The 22,050-nt window shown below is 40.4% G+C and overlaps 1 protein-coding gene across 1 annotated transcript in view; it reads left to right on the forward strand.

Annotated features, from left to right (window-relative positions):
- Nucleotides 1–22,050, forward strand: part of PRMT3 (protein arginine methyltransferase 3) — a 98,267-nt gene that overhangs the window by 32,963 nt on the left and 43,254 nt on the right. Inside the window, exon 11 of the mRNA XM_008148971.3 lies at nucleotides 14,669–14,747. Coding sequence (XP_008147193.1) covers nucleotides 14,669–14,747 — 79 coding nt within the window. The remainder of the gene's footprint in view (nucleotides 1–14,668; nucleotides 14,748–22,050) is intronic.

The following is a 22,050-nucleotide window of genomic DNA, read 5'->3' on the forward strand; positions in this document are numbered from 1 at the left end:
ATCCAAATTATGGTACCTATCAATAGTATGTTCCTTATTTCTGAGTAGTATTCCATGATATGGATGCATCATGGCTTAACCATTTGACTTTTGACGGATATCCAGTTTGGGATTTTGTCTCCTGTTTTCCTATGTTCATTCACTAGGTTTAGCAAATGCTTTCAAGGTGAAAGCCAGCTTACTGATGCATCTAACAAGATGTTCTTTTTATTTCTTCTATCATATTTGTTGTACTTAGAGCATCATTAGCTCCTAAAATGCATTGTTGCTGGAAATGGAATGAGATCTTGTTCTTTAAATTCTGAATCAGACTGTTAATATTGTTTATCTTCTCTTTAGCCTCAAAAGTGTATAATTTATAAGCATTATAGAATCACTCTGTTATATATGGGTACCTTAACATAATTTTCTTTAATAAAAGTGCTGTCTAACAATATAATTATATTTTTAAGAGAATATCTGGTTATAATTAACTAGAGGCCTGATGCACAAAATTCGTGCATGGGGGGATGGTGGTGTGTATGTCCCTCAGCCCAGCCAGCACCCTCTTCAATCTGGGATCCCTCTCACAATCAGGACTGCTGGCTCCCAACTGCTTGCCTGCCTGCCTTCCTGATTGCCCCTAACCACTTCTGCCTGCCAGCCTGATCACCTCCTAACCACTCCCCTGCCAGCCTGGTTGCCCCTAACTGCCCTCCCCTGCAGGCCTGGGTTCCCCCCAACTGTCCCCCCGCTGCAGGCCTGGTCAGCCCTAACTGCCCTCCTCTGCCGGCCTGGTTACCCCTAACTGCCCTCCCTTGCAGGCCTGGTCCCTCCCAACTGCCCTCTCCTGCTGGCCTGATCACCCACAACTGCTCTCCCCTGCAGGCCTGGTCCCTCCCAACTGCCCTCCCCTGGCCTGATCACCCACAACTGCTCTCCCCTGCAGGCCTAACTGCCCTCCCCTGAGGGTGGCCATCTTGTGTCCACATGGGGGCGGCCATCTTTGACCATATGGGGGTGGCCATCTTGTGTGTTGGAGTGATGGTCAATTTGCATATTACTCGATTTTTATCAACCACTGTGGGGGTTGGGAATCCTATCTAATAATAGACAAATATGCAAATTGACCATACCTTCGCTATGCCCGCGAATGGCCAGGAGGCACGGGGGGGGCGGGACTCGGGGGGGCCAGGGTAGCCGATTGGGCCAGCGTCTGCGCCATGGCTGTGCTGCGGCACAGAAGGGGCCTCTGGGACAGTGAGCTCACGTCCCACCGCAGACCATCAAAAGCATGGGAGCTGGGTGCCTGTCCACTCAGGAACCAGGCCTTTCAGAAGCCTCCGCCGGCTTCTGAAAGGCCTGGTGCACCAGCGATCAAAAGCAAAAGTGTGGGAGCTGGGTGCCTGTCCGCTTAGGCACTAGGCCTTTCAGAAGCCTCCGCCCCGCCGGAGGCTTCTGAAAGGCCTGGTGCACCAGCGGACAGGCACCTAGCTCCCCCCTTAAATGTGCATGATTCAATTATGCACTGGGCCTCTAGTTCCATATAATAAACGCCTAATATGTTAAATGTTCAACCATTCATTCCACTGTTCGACCAGTCGCTATGATGCTCACTGACCACCAGAGGACAGACGCTCTGACCGGTAGGTTAGCTTGCTGCTGGTGTCCGGCTGATTGGCCCTGGAGCCCTCCCATGGCCCCTCCCCAGCTGGCCCCAGTCGCCCCGATCCCCTCATCAGGACTGGACGGGCCAGACACGCCCTGGATGAATCTGTGCACCAGGCTAGTTGTTTTAGAAAACTACATTCATCCTCTACCCTTGTCCTTGGAAACTGAGTCTGTGAGTCTGGAGTAAGATCCACATGTACATTTGGAAAGATCTCCAGGTGATTTACTTTTTCTTTTCTTTTTCTTTTTTTTTTTTGTAAACTTGCTGATTGGACAGTTAGCTGCAGTTTGGGGAAAAGGGCTAATTTGACTTCTCAGTCTTTTGTTGATTAAGTGAGAATGCCATCTAGTGGAGGAAAGACTTAAACTAATAACTGTGTTTCAAACCATTAGAAGAGTATGCAGAGGAAATCAGCTCTTGTTCTGAGTTATGTTCTCCACAAGTCCATGCCATTGAAAAATGAGAACTATGTTGTAAGGGATGAGAAGAGGATAAGGAAGTAGTCATGCAGGACAATAGCAAGCGCACATAATAGGTTCCTAATAAGTGGTAGTTATTACCATTATTCTCATTCTTGCATTGAAGCTAGTGATTAGTGAAATAATAATGAAGTAGGAGGTGCTCTGACAAATATTTGTGATATACATATACAATTTATTTTTGTTTTTGGACTATGTAATAATACATAGAAGTTACAAATTTTGCCCCTTCCTATCACTCAGGACCTACCTTGAATCTGCCAATAAAGTCTGTTACCAGTTTTTAGTGTATCCTACCTGAAATATATATTTTTAATTTAATAAATCTTTATTGTTTAGATTATTACAATTGTTCCTCTTTTTCCCCCCATAGCTCCCCTGCACCTGGTTCCCACCCCACCCTCTGCCCTTACCTCCCCCCCACTGTCCTCATCCATAGGTGTACGATTTTTGTCCAGTCTCTTCCCACACCCCCCACACCCCTTTCCACCCGAGAATTGTCAGTCCACTCCCTTTCTATGCCCCTGATTCTATTATATTCACCAGTTTATTTTGTTCATCAGATTTTTTTATTCACTTGATTTTTAGATTCACTTGTTGATAGACATGTATTTGTTGTTCATAATTTTTATGTTTACCTTTTTCTTCTTCTTCCTCTTCTTAAAGAATACCTTTCAGCATTTCATATAATACTGGTTTGGTGTTGATGAACTCCTTTAGCTTTTTCTTATCTGTGAAGCTCTTTATCTGACCTTCAATTCTGAATGATAGATTTGCTGGGTAGAGTAATCTTGGTTATAGGTTCTTGCTATTCATCACTTTGAATATTTCTTGCCACTCCCGTCTGGCCTGCATAGTTTCTGTTGAGAAATCAGCTGACAATCGTATGGGTGCTCCCTTGTAGGTAATTAAGTGTTTTTCTCTTGATGCTTTAATATTCTCTCTTTGTCTTTTGCCCTTGGCATTTTAATTATGATGTGTCTTGGTGTGGTCCTCTTTGGATTCCTTTTGTTTGGGGTTCTGTGTGCTTCCTGGACTTGTAAGTCTATTTCTTTCACCAGGTGGGGGAAGTTTTGGGTCATTATTTCTTCAAATAGGTTTTTAGTATCTTGCTCTCTCTCTTCTTCTGGCACCCCCATAATTCGGATGTTGGTACGCTTGAGGTTGTCCCAGAGGCTCCTTACACTATCTTCAAATTTTTGGATTCTTTTTTCTTTTTGCTTTTCTGGTTGAGTGTTTTTTGCTTCTTTGGATTTCAAATCTTTGACTTGATTCTTGCAGTCCTCTAGTCTGCTGTTAGGTCTCTGTATAATGTTTTTTATTTCAGTCAGTGTATGTTTAATTTCTAGTTGGTCCTTTTTCATATCCTCGAGAGTCTCGCTAAATTTATCGGCCTTTTCTAGGAAATTCTTGAAAACCCTTATAACCGTGGTTTTGAACTCTATATCCAGTCATTTGCTTTCCTCCATTTCTTTCATTTGTGATCTGTTTCTTTGTCTCCGCATTTTCGCTGCTTCCCTGAGTTGGTAGAGTAGCTTTGTGTGATAAGTGTCCTATAGGGCCCAGTGGCTTAGCCTCCCCAGTTACCTGAGGTGGACACTCTTGGTGCACCCCTTTGTGGACTGTGTGTACAGCCTTGTAGTTAAGCCTTGATTGTTGTTGGTATCACTGGGAGGAATTGACCTCCAGGCCAATTGGCCGTGAGGATCAGCTGTGTCTACACTGGGAGAACTTCTGTGCTAGAGACAGTCTTATGAGACAAGACTTATAAAATTGCAAAAGCCTCTGTGCTCAGCTTGGATGGGATAGAGTCTCAGGGTGGAGCAGACAGCCTTGGCTTCCCGTCAGCCCTGCCCTATGATGCCCCTGGGTCTCAGTGTCCCTCGGTAATCGCTGCAATCACCTCTGAGAGAAAGCCGCCCTCGAGTTTCGCCTGCTGCCAGACAGTCCAGTTTCTCCCCTAATGAGTCCAGGTTCCCAGAAACTCGCCCGGAACTGGAGTTCAGGGCAGTTGAGAGCTTCCATCTCCCTCCCGCTTTAGAAAGCCAGCCGTGCACTCAGCCGCCCGTGCACTCAGCAGTCAGTCCTCTCTGCGTGCGCGCATCTCCAGACCTCTGCCTTCCGCAGCTCCCCTGAGTCTCAGTGTGCTTTCTCTTTTCCTGACAGTCCAGATTCCCCCCGAATGAGTCTGGTTTCCCAGAGTCTCGCCCAGGACTGGAGTTCAGTGCAGTCGGGAGCTTCTGTCTCCCTCCCTCTTTAGAAAGCCAGCTGCACACTCAGCCGCCCGTCCTCTCCGCATTCACGTCTCTGTACCTCAGCCTTTTGCAGCTCCTCTGAGTCTCAATGTGCTTTCCTCTTTCCTTCTAGTTGTAGAATTTCCACTCAGCCAGCTTTCCTGTGGTTCTGGATGGTATCCATTTTGTCTTTTAGTTGTAGTTTTGATATTGTTGTGCGAGGCAGCAGTTTAAGTGTTTACCTATGCTGCCATCTTGGTTTCTCCCCTCGTACCTGAAATATTTTAACCCATTTTAAATATGTATGTGTCATCCCACCCTTTGGCACACTCATTCATTTAACAAATATTGTGTGGCTGCTATTTGCTGGGCATTGCCCTAGGCAGGATAAAGCAGTGAACAAAATAGGTTACAAACCCCACCCTTATATTTAGTGCAGGTAAGCATATTCTACCTATTTTTCTATACCTGGTTTTTTTCCACCACCCTTAAACCTTCAGGTTTTCCTTTATGACTGCTACAGCAACATCCCACAATTGTTTTTATTAAATGCAAAATATTACCTAGTGATTTCTGCTTTAATCCACAAATTATTTGGAAGCGTGTTGTTTAATTTCAAGTGTTTGGAAATTTTTTAGATATCTTTCTGTTATTTATTTCTAGTTTGATTTGGTTGATATCATAGCCCATACTATATATGTTATCATTCCATTAAATATGTTCAGATTTGTTTTATGGCTCAGCATATGATGTCTCATTGAATGTTCCACATTCACTTAGAATGAACATGTATTCTGCAATCCTTGGGTGAAATGTTATATAATTGTCCGTTAGATCATTTAATCTTTTAAATATTAAGTTTGCTTATTAAGTACTAAAAGAAGAATAATGTGGTTTCTACCTATAGGAATTGTTTGCTTCAATTTTGAATAGTCAGTTTTTGCATCAGATTTTTTAAAAATATATTTTTATTGATTTCAGAGAGGAAGCGAGAGGGAGAGAGAGAGAGAAACATCAGTGATGATAGAGAATCATTGATTGGCTTCCTCCTGCATGCCCCCTACTGAGGATTGAGCCTGCAACCTGGGCATGTGCCTTGACCAGGAATCAAACCATGACCAGGTCCTGGTTCATAGGTTGAAGCTTAACCATTGAGCCACACCGGCCAGGCACATCAGATATTTTTATGTGTTTTTTAGGATTGTTATCTATTCTTGATTAAGCTTGGCCTCTTTCTTATTCTGAAGTATTGTATTTTTTCCGAGATAATATTTTTGGCCCTTTAGTCTACTTTATCATTTTTCTAATTAATTGTGTTCTAAAATTGTGTACTATTCTAAGCATTTATAAACAGATATGAATGTGTTCTGTTTACATTATTGCATAATATATAACTAGGCATATAACTCTTCCTTTTAATAACCTTTTTATGCATAATTACTTTTAAAATTCTGTAACTTCATTACTATATTTGTGATGAAGTGCTTAGCATCAGTACATTTTAAAATGAAAGCATCAAATTATAGACTAGGGAAATCACTAAAAAACTTTGCAATTCAGGTGTTCAATATCTAAGGCTATTATAAATATACCAGTGAAATAAATAGAGGTTACTTTACATCCTTATAAAATCTTCTGAGATCAGACAAGATCAGACATATCCTATAAAATTTTAAGTTGTGTACATTTTTAGCTAATAACACTGTAGATGGGAGAAAATGCTTATCTAATTACTTTTTTGAATATCTCTGGAGCAGTGGTTCTCCATGGAGGGAGGCTGTTCAATTTTGCCCTCCTGTGGTTATTTGGGCAGTAGGAAATGTCTGGAAACATCTTAGGTTACAATGGGGGAAGGAAAGGGTAGCAACAGGAGGAGAGTACTGCTGGCCTCTAGCAGGTAAAACCAGGGATGCTGCTAAACATCTTACAATGTACAGAACAGTCCCCACAATAACATATTATGTGGCCCCAAATGTCAGTAGTGCCAGGATTGAGAAACCCTGCTGTAAGATCTCATTTCTATACATTGTTAATAACTCAGCCTCCAATTTAGATGATACTATAAAGGCCACCTAACCTAATCTTAGGCATCAAAGAACACTTTCCTTGAAAGGTGAAATCATGATAGTATTTTTTTGTCACATGGTTATGCAATTGAATTGATGTTCTGCATTCATTTTGTATAACACCTGTTAGATTCTTATGGCTACCTGAACATTTAAACCTAATATGTTACCTTCAGTATGCTGTTCCTGTTTTGTCCTTTCAGTTAGGTTATGCATTTACCAAGAGCTTATTGCACTGTTTACCTGCTTATTTATGTAAAATCAGCTAATAATAACATAAATATTGAACAGGATTGTAAAAAATCCTATCCTATGTAATAAAGAGGTAATATGCAAATTGACCATCACTCCAACACAAAAGATAGCTGCCCCCATGTGGTCAAAGATGGCCACCCCCATGTGGACACAAGATGACCGCCACAAGATGGCCGGCAAGAGAGGGCAGTTGGGAGGGACCAGGCCTGAAAGAGAGGGCAGTTGTGGGTGATCAGGCCTTCAGGGGAGGGCAATTGGGGGTGACCGTGCCAGCAGAGGAGGGCAGTTGGGGGCAACCAGGCCTACAAGGGAGGACAGTTGGGGGGGACTCAGGCCTGGAGGGGAGGGCAGTTGAGGGGGACCAGCCCTGCAGGGGAGGGCAGTTGCGGGGGACCAGGCTGCAGTGGAGGGCAGTTGGGGGGGACCAGGCCACCAGGGGAGGGCAATTAGGGGCAATTGGGCCAGCAGGGGAGGGCAGTTGGGGGCGACCAGGCTGGCAAGGAAGGGAAGTTAGGGGTGACTGGGCTAGCAGGGGAGGGCAGTTGGGGGACAACCAGGCCTGCAGGGGAGGACAGTTAGGGGTGACCAGGCCAGCAGGGGAGGGCAGTTGGGAGTGACCAGGCCGGCAGGGGAGGGCAGTTAAGGGCGACCAGGTTGGCAAGGGAGGGCAGTTAGGGGTGACTGGGCCAACAGGGGAGGGCAGTTGGGGGCGACCACGCCTGCAGGGGAGGACAGTTATGGGCGACTAGGCCGGCAGGGGAGGGCAGTTAGGGGTGACCAGGATGGCAGGGGAGAGCAGTTAGGGGCAAACAGGCTGGCAGGGGAGCAGTTAGGCGTTGATCAGGCTGGCAGTGGAGTGGTTAGGGGACGATCAGGCAGGCAGGCAGAAGCGGTTAGGGGCAATCAGGCAGGCAAGCAGTTGGGAGCCAGCAGTGGATTGTGAGAGGGATGTCCCAGATTGGAGAGGGTGCAGGCCAGGCTGAGGGGACCACTCCCCCCCCCCCCCATGCACGAATTTCATGCACCGGGCCTCTAGTGTTGAATAAAATAATCAGTAAATCAAATAGTGAAAAAGTAGGTGTGGGAGGGTGAGAGTTATAAAATTCAGGGACTCTTCACTTGGCAAATGGCCTCAGATTCTTTTTCTATTATTTTATTTTTTTACTTTTTATTTAATTTATTGGGTTGACATTGGTTAATAAGTCTTTTTCTATTTTAAAATAACCCAAACTGGAAATTATTTACAATTCATTTTGAGTGAGGTTTATTATGCAAGGAAGGTGGTGAGGATTCCAATCAGTAGATCCATCCTCAAAGGATATTGTTAAACAAATTTGCATTTATATGTTTTTACTTAAAGTATATTGTTTTCCACTAACAAATGACTAGTAGTCCTAATCAAATTGGATAAAATTCTATCTACGGTAAATCTTACAGAATTTATAGTAGCATTGGAAAAAATGTTACCAAATATTGATTATACTTCAGAATTAGGAATTAGATTTTGTAGGCTTGTTTATTTATTGGAAGTATTAGGAATTACCAAATATTGATTATACTAAGAATTAGGAATTAGATTTTGTAGGCTTGTTTATTTATTGGAAGTAATCTTTTATTTTTATCTTTAAATCAAGATTATTGACTACTAGAGGCCCAGTGCATGATTGAATCATGCACATGCAGGGTCCCCTACACGCTTTCGCTTTTCGCGGTGGAGCCTGGTGCCGGAGCAGACAGGCACCCAGCTCCCCCACTTTTGATGGTTCGTGGCCACTGAGGGGGGCTACCCTGCTGTTGAGAGGCGCAGGGGGCGGGACTTCCGCCCCCTGCGCCTCTCAACGGCCTCTGAGGGGGGCTGCCACGGACACCTGGCTACCCTGCCGTTGAGAGGCGCAGCTGGGTGTCCGCGGTAGGCCCCCTCATCGGCCGCGGATCTCGTCGTTGACAGGCACAGGGGGCGGGAGTCCCGCCCCCTGCACCTCTCAACAGCAGGGTAGCCCCCCTCAGTGGCAGCAGATCCGTGCCTCTCAATGGCCGGATAGGCTACCCCGAGGCCCGCCCCCCAGCCTCCCGCTGCCCAATCGTGGGCGTAGCAAAGTGATGATAATTTACATGTTACTCTATTATTAGATAGGATTTGTTACTAAACTTTCTACAGATTCACTCTTCATTGTACTTGTGCTTCTCCCTTGCCTCACTCTTTTAAATAGTTAACTCTACCTAGTGGTATATCAGCAATTCAGCTATTTGAACAGGAAATAATAAAGACAACCAAAGAAACTTATTTCGAAGATATCACAAGTTTCGTTTATTATGAGAAGATATGAACTGGGAAATAAGGCTCTCATTTTAATGAATAATGTTAATATTCTAGTTCCAGATTTAATCAATGTATTCCTTTCTTAGTAATTAATTTTTTAAGTGTAAATGCAAACTTTAATTTTGAAAAGTAAATGTCAGTTTGGAAAGAAGAGTGCCCCATGAGCATTATGGAAGAAAATACCGAGTATAATTCTCTTCCAGATGGCACCCCTACAGGTGAAGCAGCAGCCTGTGAAATTATAGTCTTGAGCAGGGCATTTGGAGCAAAGCCTTCTGGTATCAGTAATGAATGACTTGGTCAGAACCAAGGACAATTCCCAGGAAAGTAAAGGCTATACTGTCACGGAGGGAGCCTATAGTAAAATGAAGTTTAGCAAAGTGGAAAGTTGAGAGAAAGGACAATAACCATTAGCAATGCATATATGACTCTTCTCATCTGCTAATATTTTTAACTAGGCATATTAATTTATCTCCCAAATGTCATATATTGATTCTACATATATTCTGGTACTTCAATTGATTTTTCTAAACTGATAATTTTTACAATAAAATGGTGGTAATAGTTGCCAACTAAACTATCAATTTGAAATACTATGAATCATATACCTACTGTAAATTCAATTCTTGTTTAATATGCTCTATGGGAAATTTTTTATTTCAGAACATTTGAGTACTTAATTGTAACTGTAGTAAATCTTGTTTTCAATCCAGCAAATCAATTTAAGAAGCAACATAATGATTCAGAACTTGGTCTGTGTTTTTACACCACAGTTCACATCCTGGCTCATTCAGCTGTTTCCATGATTATGAGCTGTTTTTTAAGTCCTCTTATTTTAAGTTGTAATTTAACATTTTTAAGCCTTACTTTTTTTTTTTTTTTTTAAATATATTTTATTGATTTTTCACAGAGAGGAAGGGAGAGGGATAGAGAGCTAGAAACATCGATGAGAGAGAGACATCGACCAGCTGCCTCCTGCACACCCCCCACCGGGGGATGTGGCCGCAACCAATGTACATGCCCTTGACCAGAATCGAACCTGGGACCTTCCAGTCCGCAGACCGACGCTCTATCCACTGAGCCAAACCGGTTTCGGCAAGCCTTACTTTCTTATCAGTTAAATGGAAATAACAATAATGTGCTTTAGGGAAGAATTAAATAAGATGATCCATATAAAGACATTTAACACAATGAACTTAAACAGTCATCACCACTATTATTTGAAATTTTTAATTTTAGAAAGCAAAACAATAATACTTTCTAGAGGAAAGTATTGTGTTTTTTGTTTGTTTTTAAAATATATTTTTATTTATTTCAGAGAGGAAGGGAGAGGGAGAGAGAAATAGAAACATCAATGATGAGAGAGATCATTAATCAGCTGCCTCTTGCACGCTCCACACTGGGGATCGAGCCCGAAACCCAGGCATGTGCCCTGACCGGAAATTGAACAGTGACCTCCTGGTTCATAGGTCAACACTCAACCACTGATCCATGCCGGCCAGGCAGTATTTTTTAATTATGCACCAGTGAAGAGCAAAAATGATAAAAAATAAAAAAATAATTTAAAAAAAAAGGGAAAAGACTTGCTGTGTCCTTCTGCTTCTATATAGCTTAGTCTAGTTCAGTGATGGTGAACCTATGACACGCGTGTCAGCACTGACACGCGTAGCCATTTTTGATGACACGCGGCCGCTGAGGCGGCCGCATGCCGAGGATGAAACATTTGCTGCTCCTGAGGATGAAACATTTGCGAAATAATGTTTTTTTCCTCAAAGTGACACACTACCCGAGTTGTGCTCAGTTTTTTGGCGAAGTTTGACACACCGAGCTCAAAAGGTTGCCCATCACTGGTCTAGTTCTACCTTCTAGTAGCTGACTCCCATGTAGTGACTTCCACCCAATTAAAGAGCTCTGCCATATGGTCTGTGTGTTAACTCTTTGCCAGGCACCGTGCTGAATGCTTTCTCTACATATATCAGGAAGAGCATTTGATGATTTACTTTCATAAATTCTATGACCCTATTATGTTGGCTGATTCTAAAAAATGAGAAGCAAAGACATGTCATTTATGATAGGGTATTTTTACTGCCAGGGATGATGATTTTCTTTCTTTTGTTTGTTTGCAGTCTGTCTCACTATTGAGTTTAGCAGCATTAAGAATTGAATCTTAAGGCCACTGTTTTGTAAGAGATACTAAAAATTGTCCAGTATTGTTTTTCCATCAATATGACATAAAATAAGTTACTTAACCTCTCTAGTACTGATTTCTCTCATATGAAAATTAGGTTGTTTTAAATAATTAGAACTTTAGAAACTATCTCTAATATTGTCTTATCAGGATTCTAATCTTAGCTAAGGTAATCATGAAGGGGTAAATAGGAAAATGCCTATTGGTTTTTATTACGTTAAATGAAAGCAAGTAGATGGGAAAGTCTTAAGTTATAAATACCAGTTCAGAGTATTAAGTAAAATTGATTTTTTGGCCCGCAGGAGGGGAGTGGTGGGGAATCTCTGTGATTATCTTTTTAAGAAGAATCTTGGAATTGGCACTAATGTTTCCAATTTGATCAAATTGTTTTGATAGGGTTTTTTAAATTTTATTAATTTTAAATAATTTTTAGCAGATGTATATGTAGATATATATATATTATTACATACATATTGTGGTGTGTATATACATACACATAGTCTTGGCTGATGTGAAAAAAGAAGTGACACAAGAAAATGTGATCTGATTAATTCCTGGGGAAAAAGGAATTTTACTGCTTACTCATGGATTATAAGACTCTTCACTAAATAAATGTTATTACATCAATCTGGACAGTCTGGTAAACCTTTATTCTCTAATATTAAACATAATTTCAAAATTTTGATTAGCCTTTATAAATATGTTTTTTACATAGCTCTTAATTTTTTTCATCTGGGCTAATAAAATTGATTGTTCTAAACCTTTTACATGTATGAACATATTTAATCCTCACAACAACTGTATGAAATACAATGTCCTTGTCACTGTCACTTTACAGATGAAGAAACTGAGGTATAATGATGTTAACTTACCCAAGGTCACATAGAAAAGGGGGCTTATCTGGGATTAAATCCAGGAATCCATCCTCTCAACCACTATACTATTGGTATTGACCATAATACCAATTTAAAATATGGTGTAATTTAATCTCTGATGAATGGCTAATAATATCTTTATCTTAAATGCAATAAAGGAACGTGTTGCTAGAAGGAGGTACTTTCACCTATTGATTAAAGACGTTTTTTGGTTTGTAGTACATGAAAGTAAGATGGTGTTTGAGCATATGGAAGCAAAGTACTTAGATTTAGCTAACTGCTTTGAAAGAGTAATACTAGAAACAGTTTTGACACAGTGCCAAATCAGTAACAGTTTTTAATACCCCCTTCCAAAAATGATTGGAATGTAATGAATACTTCATTTGTACCAAAATGTGAATTTATTTTATTTTTTTATTTTAACATTCAGCACTCTTGCAAATAAGGGCCATTTTTTCTTCACCCCATTAACATGTTTTATCAGCAGATCTTTTTCTCATATGGCAAATGAATGCCTCCTCTTTTGTTGTTATAAATCCTTACCCCAGGATATTTTTTTTTTTTCATTGATTTCTAGAAAGAGTGGAAGGGAGGGAAGATGTGCAGAGAGGGAGAAAGAGAGAGGAAGAGAAACATTGACAGGAGAGAGATATATGGATTGGTTGCCGCCCCAGGTACCCCAGTAGGGGAACCTGTAACTAAGGTATGTGTTCTTGACTGGAATCGAACCCACAACCCTTTGATCTGCAAGCAGACTCTAACCACTGAGCAACTGGCCAGGGTGATGCCTCTTCTTTTAATAATTCCTTAGCAAAAATTATAATTCACCTTAGTCAGTTGATGAATGCTTATTTATTAGCATTTGTGTGCATAGATCTGCATGTCATGTCAGATTGATAAAGATTTATTTGAATTCCAGAAATCTCTTATGCTTTGAATACTCAGATGATGTTAAAGGAGTACTAACTTGAAAGAGTTAGACATATTACTGAAGAAATCTAGAGAAAGACTTTCCATCAAATCTTTAATTTTCCTAATGTAAACACATTGGTAAAAGCTTTGTTGCAAAATCTTTCTTTTGTAGGCAATTATTTTCTTATCAATGAATTTTAGTGTGTTGGGGGTAAATGCCAGAGTAGAGTTGCTAGCGGCAATTTAATTAGCTTCCTTCATAAGTGATTCAAGCATGAGAGCTGTGTTTTTTGTAATTTAAATTTGCTGTTAATCTCTTGGGAAGATTTTCCATCCGGATTTGCATTTTCTTGTTCTAGAGAAACCATTAAAAAAACTTTTTATTGTGGTTAAAGGCAGTTGTATTTATCCTGTCAAACAGTTATTTGTACACAAAGCAAATGAGTGAGAACAGTTTTGATTTAGAATGCTAACATCAGGGTAAAATTCATACTGGTTCACCCTGACCAATAGGTATAGTATGTGCTAAGCTCTGCACCGAGCACTTAATTTTCCTCGCTTATCAGGGCTGTTGGCGGATGGGCCCCTAGAAGGAGAAAGACTAACTGAAACTGGCATTAACCTCTCACTTATGATTACTTTGTCATTTATTTAATAAATTGTAGCATACTGTTAGAATGCACTGTGTTTGTGACACCAGTAGGGACAAGTTATCTTTTCTTTTGTGCTATGATTTTTCTTTCTTGGCAGAGGATTCATTATTGTTCTCTAAAATCTGGAGTGCATTGGGGCTGTTTCATGAACTGTGTTTCTAACAACACTAGCTGTGCGAGGTGTTGATAGATGTTAAATAGGAATAAAAAGGAGGTGTCTAGTCAAAGAGTGGTTAAAATATGTTCCTCAGTGTTTTTTACCTTAACACTTCTTAGAACTCTTATTGTGATAATGTGCACTCTGAATCTCTAAGAGGAGGATGTAGCATCTGGTGTTTCTCAAATCTCTTGGATTAAAGCCAACTCCCCCCACCCCTTTTTTTCTTTTAAACAAAGGGACAGTCACTGGGGCAGGAAACTGTTTGGGAAATGATGTTCTAGACCAGGTTAGATCAACCAGGATATATCATCTGGGGCCATACAGTTCTTTGTTAATGGGGGCTTTTCTGTGCATTGTAGGGTGCTCATCAGAGAGCATCCTTGGCTCTCTCTACTAGATGCCAATAGCATCCCTCCACCCCATCCGTGACAATCAAAATGTGTCCAGACGTCTCCCAGAGAGCAAAATCTTGAGGACCACTCTAGATTAATTTTGCAATATTCCAGAGAGTTACAGATTTTGTTAACCATTTCCATCTGAAAAATAAAAAAAACAAACAATTTCCATCTGAAATATTTCTTTGAATGAAAAAGAAACAATAGTCTAGAAAGTGGAAGCACAGATAAAAAAGGTTCAGTAGATTCTACCATAATAAATTTTCTGGATTCACTTTATACCCTGGCCTGGTTTTCTAACAGTTATTATGTAGAAAACTTACTGCAAAAAATAATTTCAAACTTTGCAGAATATTTTATGGCATAGACAAAGTATATACAGTATATTTTTATTAAAAGAGTAGGCAGATATTTAAATTGATCTTTCTGTGAGGATATTACACATTTCCAAACTCCATTTTATTTTTCTGTTTTTTGCAGGGTTATTTTCTTCTTTTCGAATCTATGTTAGATTCTGTTCTTTATGCAAAGAACAAATACTTGACAAAAGGAGGATCGGGTAAGTATAAAATTCTAGTTTTAATAACCTATTTTAGTCTGGCAGAACCAAATGAACCTTTGGATTTCAAATAAACTATGCATGACTGAGAAAGTTCCCAATAGATATGAAAGATGTTTCCATTAAATGAAGCTATAAGACATTCGTTCAGTATACTGTTGATAGTAGAATATTACATAAGATATGCAGGACTCAAAGTTAATGATATTCTCAAGAACACTTTTTGTAAAAACATTAATGACCAGATTTTGAAGCTTTTTGATATTCAGGTCAAAATGTCACAAAGTTTTTTATTTTTAATCTTTATGACATTTAGTTTTCTTTTTCCCAAAAGAGTATTGCATGCTAGATTGGACATTATTCACTTTAATGGCAAATTTTCCATGACTTCACTAAATATATAAACCTGGTTTCTGTGTGATTTAATGAGAACATTTAAATAGTGACTGGCTTCTACTAAGTTGTTAAAACACAACATACCCAATCAGTATTTTTAAATGGACCCCAGTAAATTTGGAAGGCTTTCTTTTTATGAACTTTTAATCATGTTAACTCTGCTTACTCAGAGTGAGATTAGGTTTTATAGGCCTGCTGGGAAGAGTTGTATACAAACAAAATGTTCTCCTTCAGGGCAGGGACTATGTTTTACTCATCTTTGATTCTTCAGTGAGCTCCACAGCTCCTGCAACATAGTAGAACATCATACATGTTTACTGAATTGAATCATTAAAACTGAATTGAATAGCATTGGTCTTCCTTCATTCACCTCTCCCTGCACCTTCCCTTTCTCAAAATTCGGGATCAACAAATGGTATCCATGGTCAGAGTACAATTGATAAAAGTGTTATATAAAAATAGATGAAAAGGAGATATTTGGAGGTAGTGACATAAAGCACTGGACCATATTATGCCTCTTGCTGATCTGTGGTCTATGAAATTACTTTGGTAGTAATGGTATAATAGAAATCAATAAGGCCAAAACATAAAACACAGAGAAAATTCTCCAGTATAGTAGAGTCCTTTTTATAATAGCATTTAAATGAATTACCGTTCTTTTTTCAAAATGCTCTCATTTTATAACTATATTTTCTGCAACCATTTTAAGATATGTCCCTGATCTCTGACATGAGCCTGGCTAGAATTTTTAGATATATTTTGCCCTGTAACTTATTAGCTATATCATTCTATAAATGCAGTGGCTTTTTAAAAAAACGAGAACTACACTTAATAACTGTTGATTATCTATACAAGCTGCCAAGTAATATACTCTACCTTTACTTATGTTAGTACATGTAAACCTCACAACAGCTCTTTGAGGTTTTAGAAACAAATGTGACCTGGATGACACATATTAAGTGGTCAGGCCTTGATTGATTTTTTTTTTTTAATCTCAGATTTGCTAGATCTTTCTTTTCACTATTCATCATTTCCCTACTAAAATGTATTTTATTGAATCTTATTTTTGCCTTGAGTTGTTCTAGGGAAGATTCAAAAAACTGGTTCCATACCTCCCTCGGTGATATTCATTGATCTTACTGAAGGAGTGACAGCAACTTAATACATTTAAATTGAATTGTTGATGAAATTCATTAAGAACTTAGAGCATGTGAATAATGAGGTTGTAGTTGAAGTAGTGGCAGAGGTTTTTCCCACCATCAGAGGGATAAAATGGAGGCTCATAAGTCTAGCTCTTGCCATATTTTTATATGACTAAGATAATCTGGAGGTATACTGAAAAGAGGTCAGCATTACCTTCGTAAGCAGTGCTATTGATTGTTATCTGTTAACACAATCAAGAGGAAAGAAGGAGAAGTCAGAAGTGAGTAACATGAAGTGGTTTAGCCTATTTTGTGCATTTGAATATGCCTTGATGAATATCACCAATCAACTAGATGCGCATTCTGCTATTGCAAAATAGAGTTTTCTGTTATGTTTTGCTAATGGAAAGATTTACTAAGCATTTAGCAGTGCAAAGATTTTAGAAAGATGATTGAATTATGAGAGGGGGAATATTGAAGACCCATGTATGCATGAAGGGACCACGGCTTACTTTTATATTAGAGTTCACTTTATTCTCATATCTATAATGGCATAGAGTAAATAAAACCTTTATAAAAACACAGTCAGCCAATAACTTGAGTATTCATTCTCCTTGTTATCACCAAGAAATTCCACAGTACTTTAGAGGTACTCATTTATTACTATTACTACTAATAGAAATAATTTTGTATAGTTAATGAAATTGGGCTTACTAAAGACTGCTTATACTAATTTAGCTAAGATTTACTAATGCTAATTATGTGTTAGGAATTGTAGTGTTTTACATTCAACCAACAAAATGATGAAGAAACTATGAAAATATTTGGTCGTAATCAGTGCGTATTTTTATAGCTAGAATTAAGACAAAAGCTTAGGATGACAAAATGGAATACAAATGTTTTATATCCTAACAATGTCAAATACTACATCTCAGAAAAATTAGAAAGGGAATGCTGAGGGCAAGTGGAAGGAAGTGTGTATACTTCAGTAGCTTTATCTTTAGCAGCAAGAATTTATGGAGTATCACTTAAAGCTGACAAACAATAATTCCATTGAGAAATAAATAAATGAATAATCTGAAAGTTAGATTAAGAATGGAACATTGCTGAAACCGGTTTCGCTCAGTGGATAGAGCATCGGCCTGCGGGCTGAAAGGTCCCAGGTTCGATTCCGGTCAAGGGCATGTACCTTGGTTGTGGGCACATCCCCTGTAGGGGGTGTGCAGGAGGCAGCTTATCGATGATTCTCTCTCATCGATGTTTTTAACTCTATCCCTCTCCCTTCCTCTCTGTAAAAAATCAATAAAATATTAAAAAAAAAAAAAAAGAATGGAACATTTACCTAGTTTCAAAAAACTTCCCCACAAACTATCTTTTAATTACAAAAGGGAAAAGAGTAATCAGTGTAGAAGCCTAGCAGACTCCACTTTAATCATATAATCAAGGTTAACATCCTCGTGAATGGGACACATTGAAATTGTGAGCTGATAGGAGCACATAGAAATAATTCATTTTTTTAGATCAACCAAAGGACTTGTATGCATGCATATAAACATAACCAATGGACGCAAAACTCTGGGGGGTGAGGGCGTATATGGGAGTAGGTGGGTGGGGCAATGGTAAGATATGTACACATATAATACCTTAATAAAAAAAATTAAAAAAAATAATTCATTTTTTTAATTCATAAAACTGGTAGTAGTTTTTTGAGATTACAATTACTTCATAGAAAATTTAGGGGCCCATTAAAGGAGACATCTTCCACATTACTAGAAAAGAAAGTCATTTTCACTGCCTTTTATTATAAGCAAAATGAAAGGTTTCCTCCACACACACACATAGTCAGAACTAAACTCAAAGTTTTAATGGAGTCCTTCAGAATATATACCTTCTTTGAGTTACAGCCATGGAGATTATAAAGTTGAGGACTTGGGTCCCGGGCCCGGGTGAGGCCGCGTGCCCCTGGGTCTGGGAGAGGCCACGCGCCCCTGGGTCCGGGTGAAGCTGGATCCCGGGTCTGGGTGAGGCCAGTGTGCCCCTGGATCTGGGTGAGGCTGGGTCCCGGGTCCGGGTGAGGCCGTACGCACCTGGGTCCGGGTGAGGCCACGCGCCCCTGAGTCCGGGTGAAGCCGTGCCCCTGGGTCCGGGCGAGACCAAACTAGGAGTCGGACCTGCATTACCACCATTTGTCCACCATCCAGAGCTGAAAAGTCAGTGCCGACATGTACACATAAGGAACTGGTGGACATTGAAATTGGGTCTCAAAAGAACTGTTGGTCCAGAAAGAAACTCACTACAGACTGATTCATTTGCCTGTCAGCATAACTATTATTGCTCGTCTCACATTCAGTTCTTATAAGTATATTTCTAGTGACACATGATCTCGCTCATCTAGGGGAAATGATGAACAACATAGACTGATGAACAAGAACAGAACCAGAAACAAGGAGGCATCAATCGGACTATCGGGCCTCAGAGGGAGGGGAGGGAAGGGTGGAGGTAGGGGGGAGAGATCAACCAAAGGACTTGTGTGCATGCATACGAGCCTAACCAATGGTTAAGGACAACAGGGGGTGGGGGCATCCGTGGGGAGGGGTGTGGGATGGGAATGGGGGGATGAGGACAAATATGTGATACCTTAATCAATAAAAAAATTATTTTAAAAATAAATACATAAATAAAGTTGAGGACTATGTCCAATACAACACAAAATTACTAAGATAGCCATTTCCTAACTCACTGTTTCCTAATATTGACAAATCAACACAATTTCTATGGACCTTTTGTTAAAAATGTATGTTCAGGCCCCACATCAGAGCCTTTTGAATACAAAACTAGTGGAACAGCCCTATTTTAAGAATTTATTTACAACTAGAGGCCCGTTGCATGAAATTCGTGCATGGAGAGGGGGGGTGTCCCTTAGCCCAGCCTGTACCCTTTCCAATCTGGGACTGCTGGCTCCCAACTGCTTGCCTGCCTGCCTTCCTGATTGCCCCTAACCACTTCTGCCTGCCAGCCTGATCACCCTCTAACCACTCTGCTGCCAGCCTGATTGATGCCTAACTGGTCACCCCTAACTGCCCTCCCCTGCAGGGTTGATCACCTCCAACTTCCCTCCCTTGCATGCTTGGGTCTCTCTCAACTGCCCTCCCTTGCAGGCCTGGTGCCTCCCAACTGCCCTCCCCTGCTGGCCATCTTGTGGTGGCCATTGTGTCCACATGGGGCAGGATCTTTGACCACATGGGGCATCCATATTGTGTGTTGGAGTGATGGTCAATCTGCATATTACTCTTTTATTAGATAGGATAGAGGCCTGGTGCAGGGGTGGGGGCCAGCTGGTTTGCCCTGAAGGGTGTCCCGGATTAGGATGGGGGTTTTCTTGGGGTGTGGGGCGGCCTGAGCAAGTAGAATAAGCCCCTGAGGAAGGGGCCTGTGGTGCTTTGCAGGCCAGCCACGCCCCCTGGCGACCCAAGAGGAGACCCTGGTATCTGGAATTTATTTACCTTCTACAATTGAAACTTTGTAGCCTGGAGTGGAGCCAAGCCTCCTGCTCGCTCTGTGGCCAGCAGCCATTTCTGTTGGGGTTAATTCACCTTCTGTAATTGAAACGTTGTAGCCTTAAGCGGAGGCCTGGGCCTGGCCAGGGTGTACGGAAAGCTTTGCTTTCTCCGTTGCTGGGGGCAACCCTGGCCTGCTCTCTCCAGCTCCGTGGCTGCCACCATTTCTGTTAAGATATGTTTACCTTCTATAATTGAAACTTTGTAGCTTGAGTGGAGGCTTAGGCCTAGCAAGGGCAGGCGGGAAGCTTGGCTTCCTTCGTTGCCTGGGAAACCTTGCTCTCTGTGGCTGTAGCCATCTTGGTTGGGTTTATTTGCATACTTGCCCTGATTGGCTGGTAGGCGTGGCTTAGGTGTAGCAAAGGTGTGGTCAATTTGCATATTACCCTTTTATTAGGTAGGATGTATGTTCCCCTCTGCATAATAGGGTTCTTGTTGAAAGAAATAGAACTCTGCCCTGGCTATTCAACAGAAAGGAATTTATTAAAACAATAGGGTAGATTAAAGTTTGTGTGAGAATGAGAAAACCAGGCTGTAAGTTTATACAGTTAGGAAGTATGCTTAAAATTATCTCATAGGACTGATTTAGAAGTGATACCACTTCTGATGCTGAGGACTAACTGACACATTGCAATGCTGATCTTGCCAACAGTAGGCCTTGCTGCCTTGCCTCTGAAAGGAAGACAGAGCTTTAGGTGCATGTCATTAGTGGGGCCTAACTTCTGTAAGCATGCCTCGCCTGCAAGGGAGCGAGGGAAAGCAACTTTCTGTAATTTTTCAGCTTCTGTAGAGGGAAGCAGGCCCTGTCTCATAACAGGAAATTTCGCAAATAATTCAGAAGGGGGCAGCAAAATAGAGTGAAGATATATACCATTCTCTGATAGATCTGTGCCTCTCAAAGGTTTTACACAGAGGTTTTACATTGTACTAGTAATTTGATTGGAAGCCTGATCTACACTAATGAGAAATGGCCTCTGTTATAAATTCCAGATTTGCAAATACGCTTTCCTTGCTGCTGGAAAACTGAGCAGTACAGTTTATGTACTCCTCTCTAATTTCTGCTTAATTGCTTTCCTTTTAGTGTTTCTTTTTGTCCATCTCATTTTTTTTTTTTAACTCAGACCAAGTAAAGCTGAACATTTCCATTTTCTTCATTTTGCCCTGAAATTTTATTAATCTCCAATTCTTCTCAACCCTTTCCTTCTCTTCCTCTTCCAATAAGTGTCCATTTACCTTAGGGAAATGGGGTTCCTCCTTCTCTGTTTTCCTTTTGAAAAACATAAATGTGGCATAATGGAAAGCACATATATTTTGCAGATAGATCATAAATTGAATCCCTGTTTTGTCAATTGACTAGTTATCTAATTACCTGATTAAGGCCAGTAATTTGAGCAGGTTAGTTTATCTTTGTGAACTTCAGTTTCCTTATCTGTAAAAAAAAATCTGTAATCCACCTTTATAGAATCAGTCAAAAGTCTAAATGGCTTGACATGACATAGTTACTCAATAAATGTTAATTTCCCTCCTGAGTTACAGCTGGTAAACAAGAGATTAGTGATAGTTTTTTTACCTTATAAGAGTGGGAAATGAATATAAGCAATCATGGTATTAACACCTGCCTTTTACATAGCACTTGACTTTTGCATAACTTATGTCAGTGTGCCATCAGCTTGTGGCAGTGGTTCATAGTGCTTTGAGGTTTCCTTTAGCGTTTCCAGAACTCACTGTCTGCTTCCTCATCGTCAGATCTGCTTTGTTCAGATGTATTATTTTGGTTTCTTCCAGTGATATTGAGTAGTATTAACTTCTCCTTTTTTTAGTACATAATTTTTCAGTACATGTTGCAACTCTACGTTTTAGCCTAGCTAAGTTTTCGTGCCTTAGTCGCTATTATAAAATAATGATGGGAAAATGTTTTTAATTTCCAAATAATTCTTAAGTTTTTTTAAGATACCCTTATTAAGTAAACTGGAAATCAAAAAATTTTTAAAATATATTTTATTGATATTTTACAGAGAGGAAGGGAGAGGGATAGAGAGTTAGAAACATCGATCAGCTGCCTCCTGCATACCTCCCAATGGGGATGTGCTTGCAACCAAGGTACATGCCCTTGACTGGCATCGAACCTGGGACCCTTCAGTCTGCAGACTGACCCTCTATCCACTGAGCCAAACCGGCTTCGGCTGGAAATCAAATTTTAAGCTTATT

This window comes from Eptesicus fuscus, chromosome 13 (genome assembly GCF_027574615.1).
Source record: "Eptesicus fuscus isolate TK198812 chromosome 13, DD_ASM_mEF_20220401, whole genome shotgun sequence".
Lineage (NCBI taxonomy): Eukaryota > Metazoa > Chordata > Mammalia > Chiroptera > Vespertilionidae > Eptesicus > Eptesicus fuscus.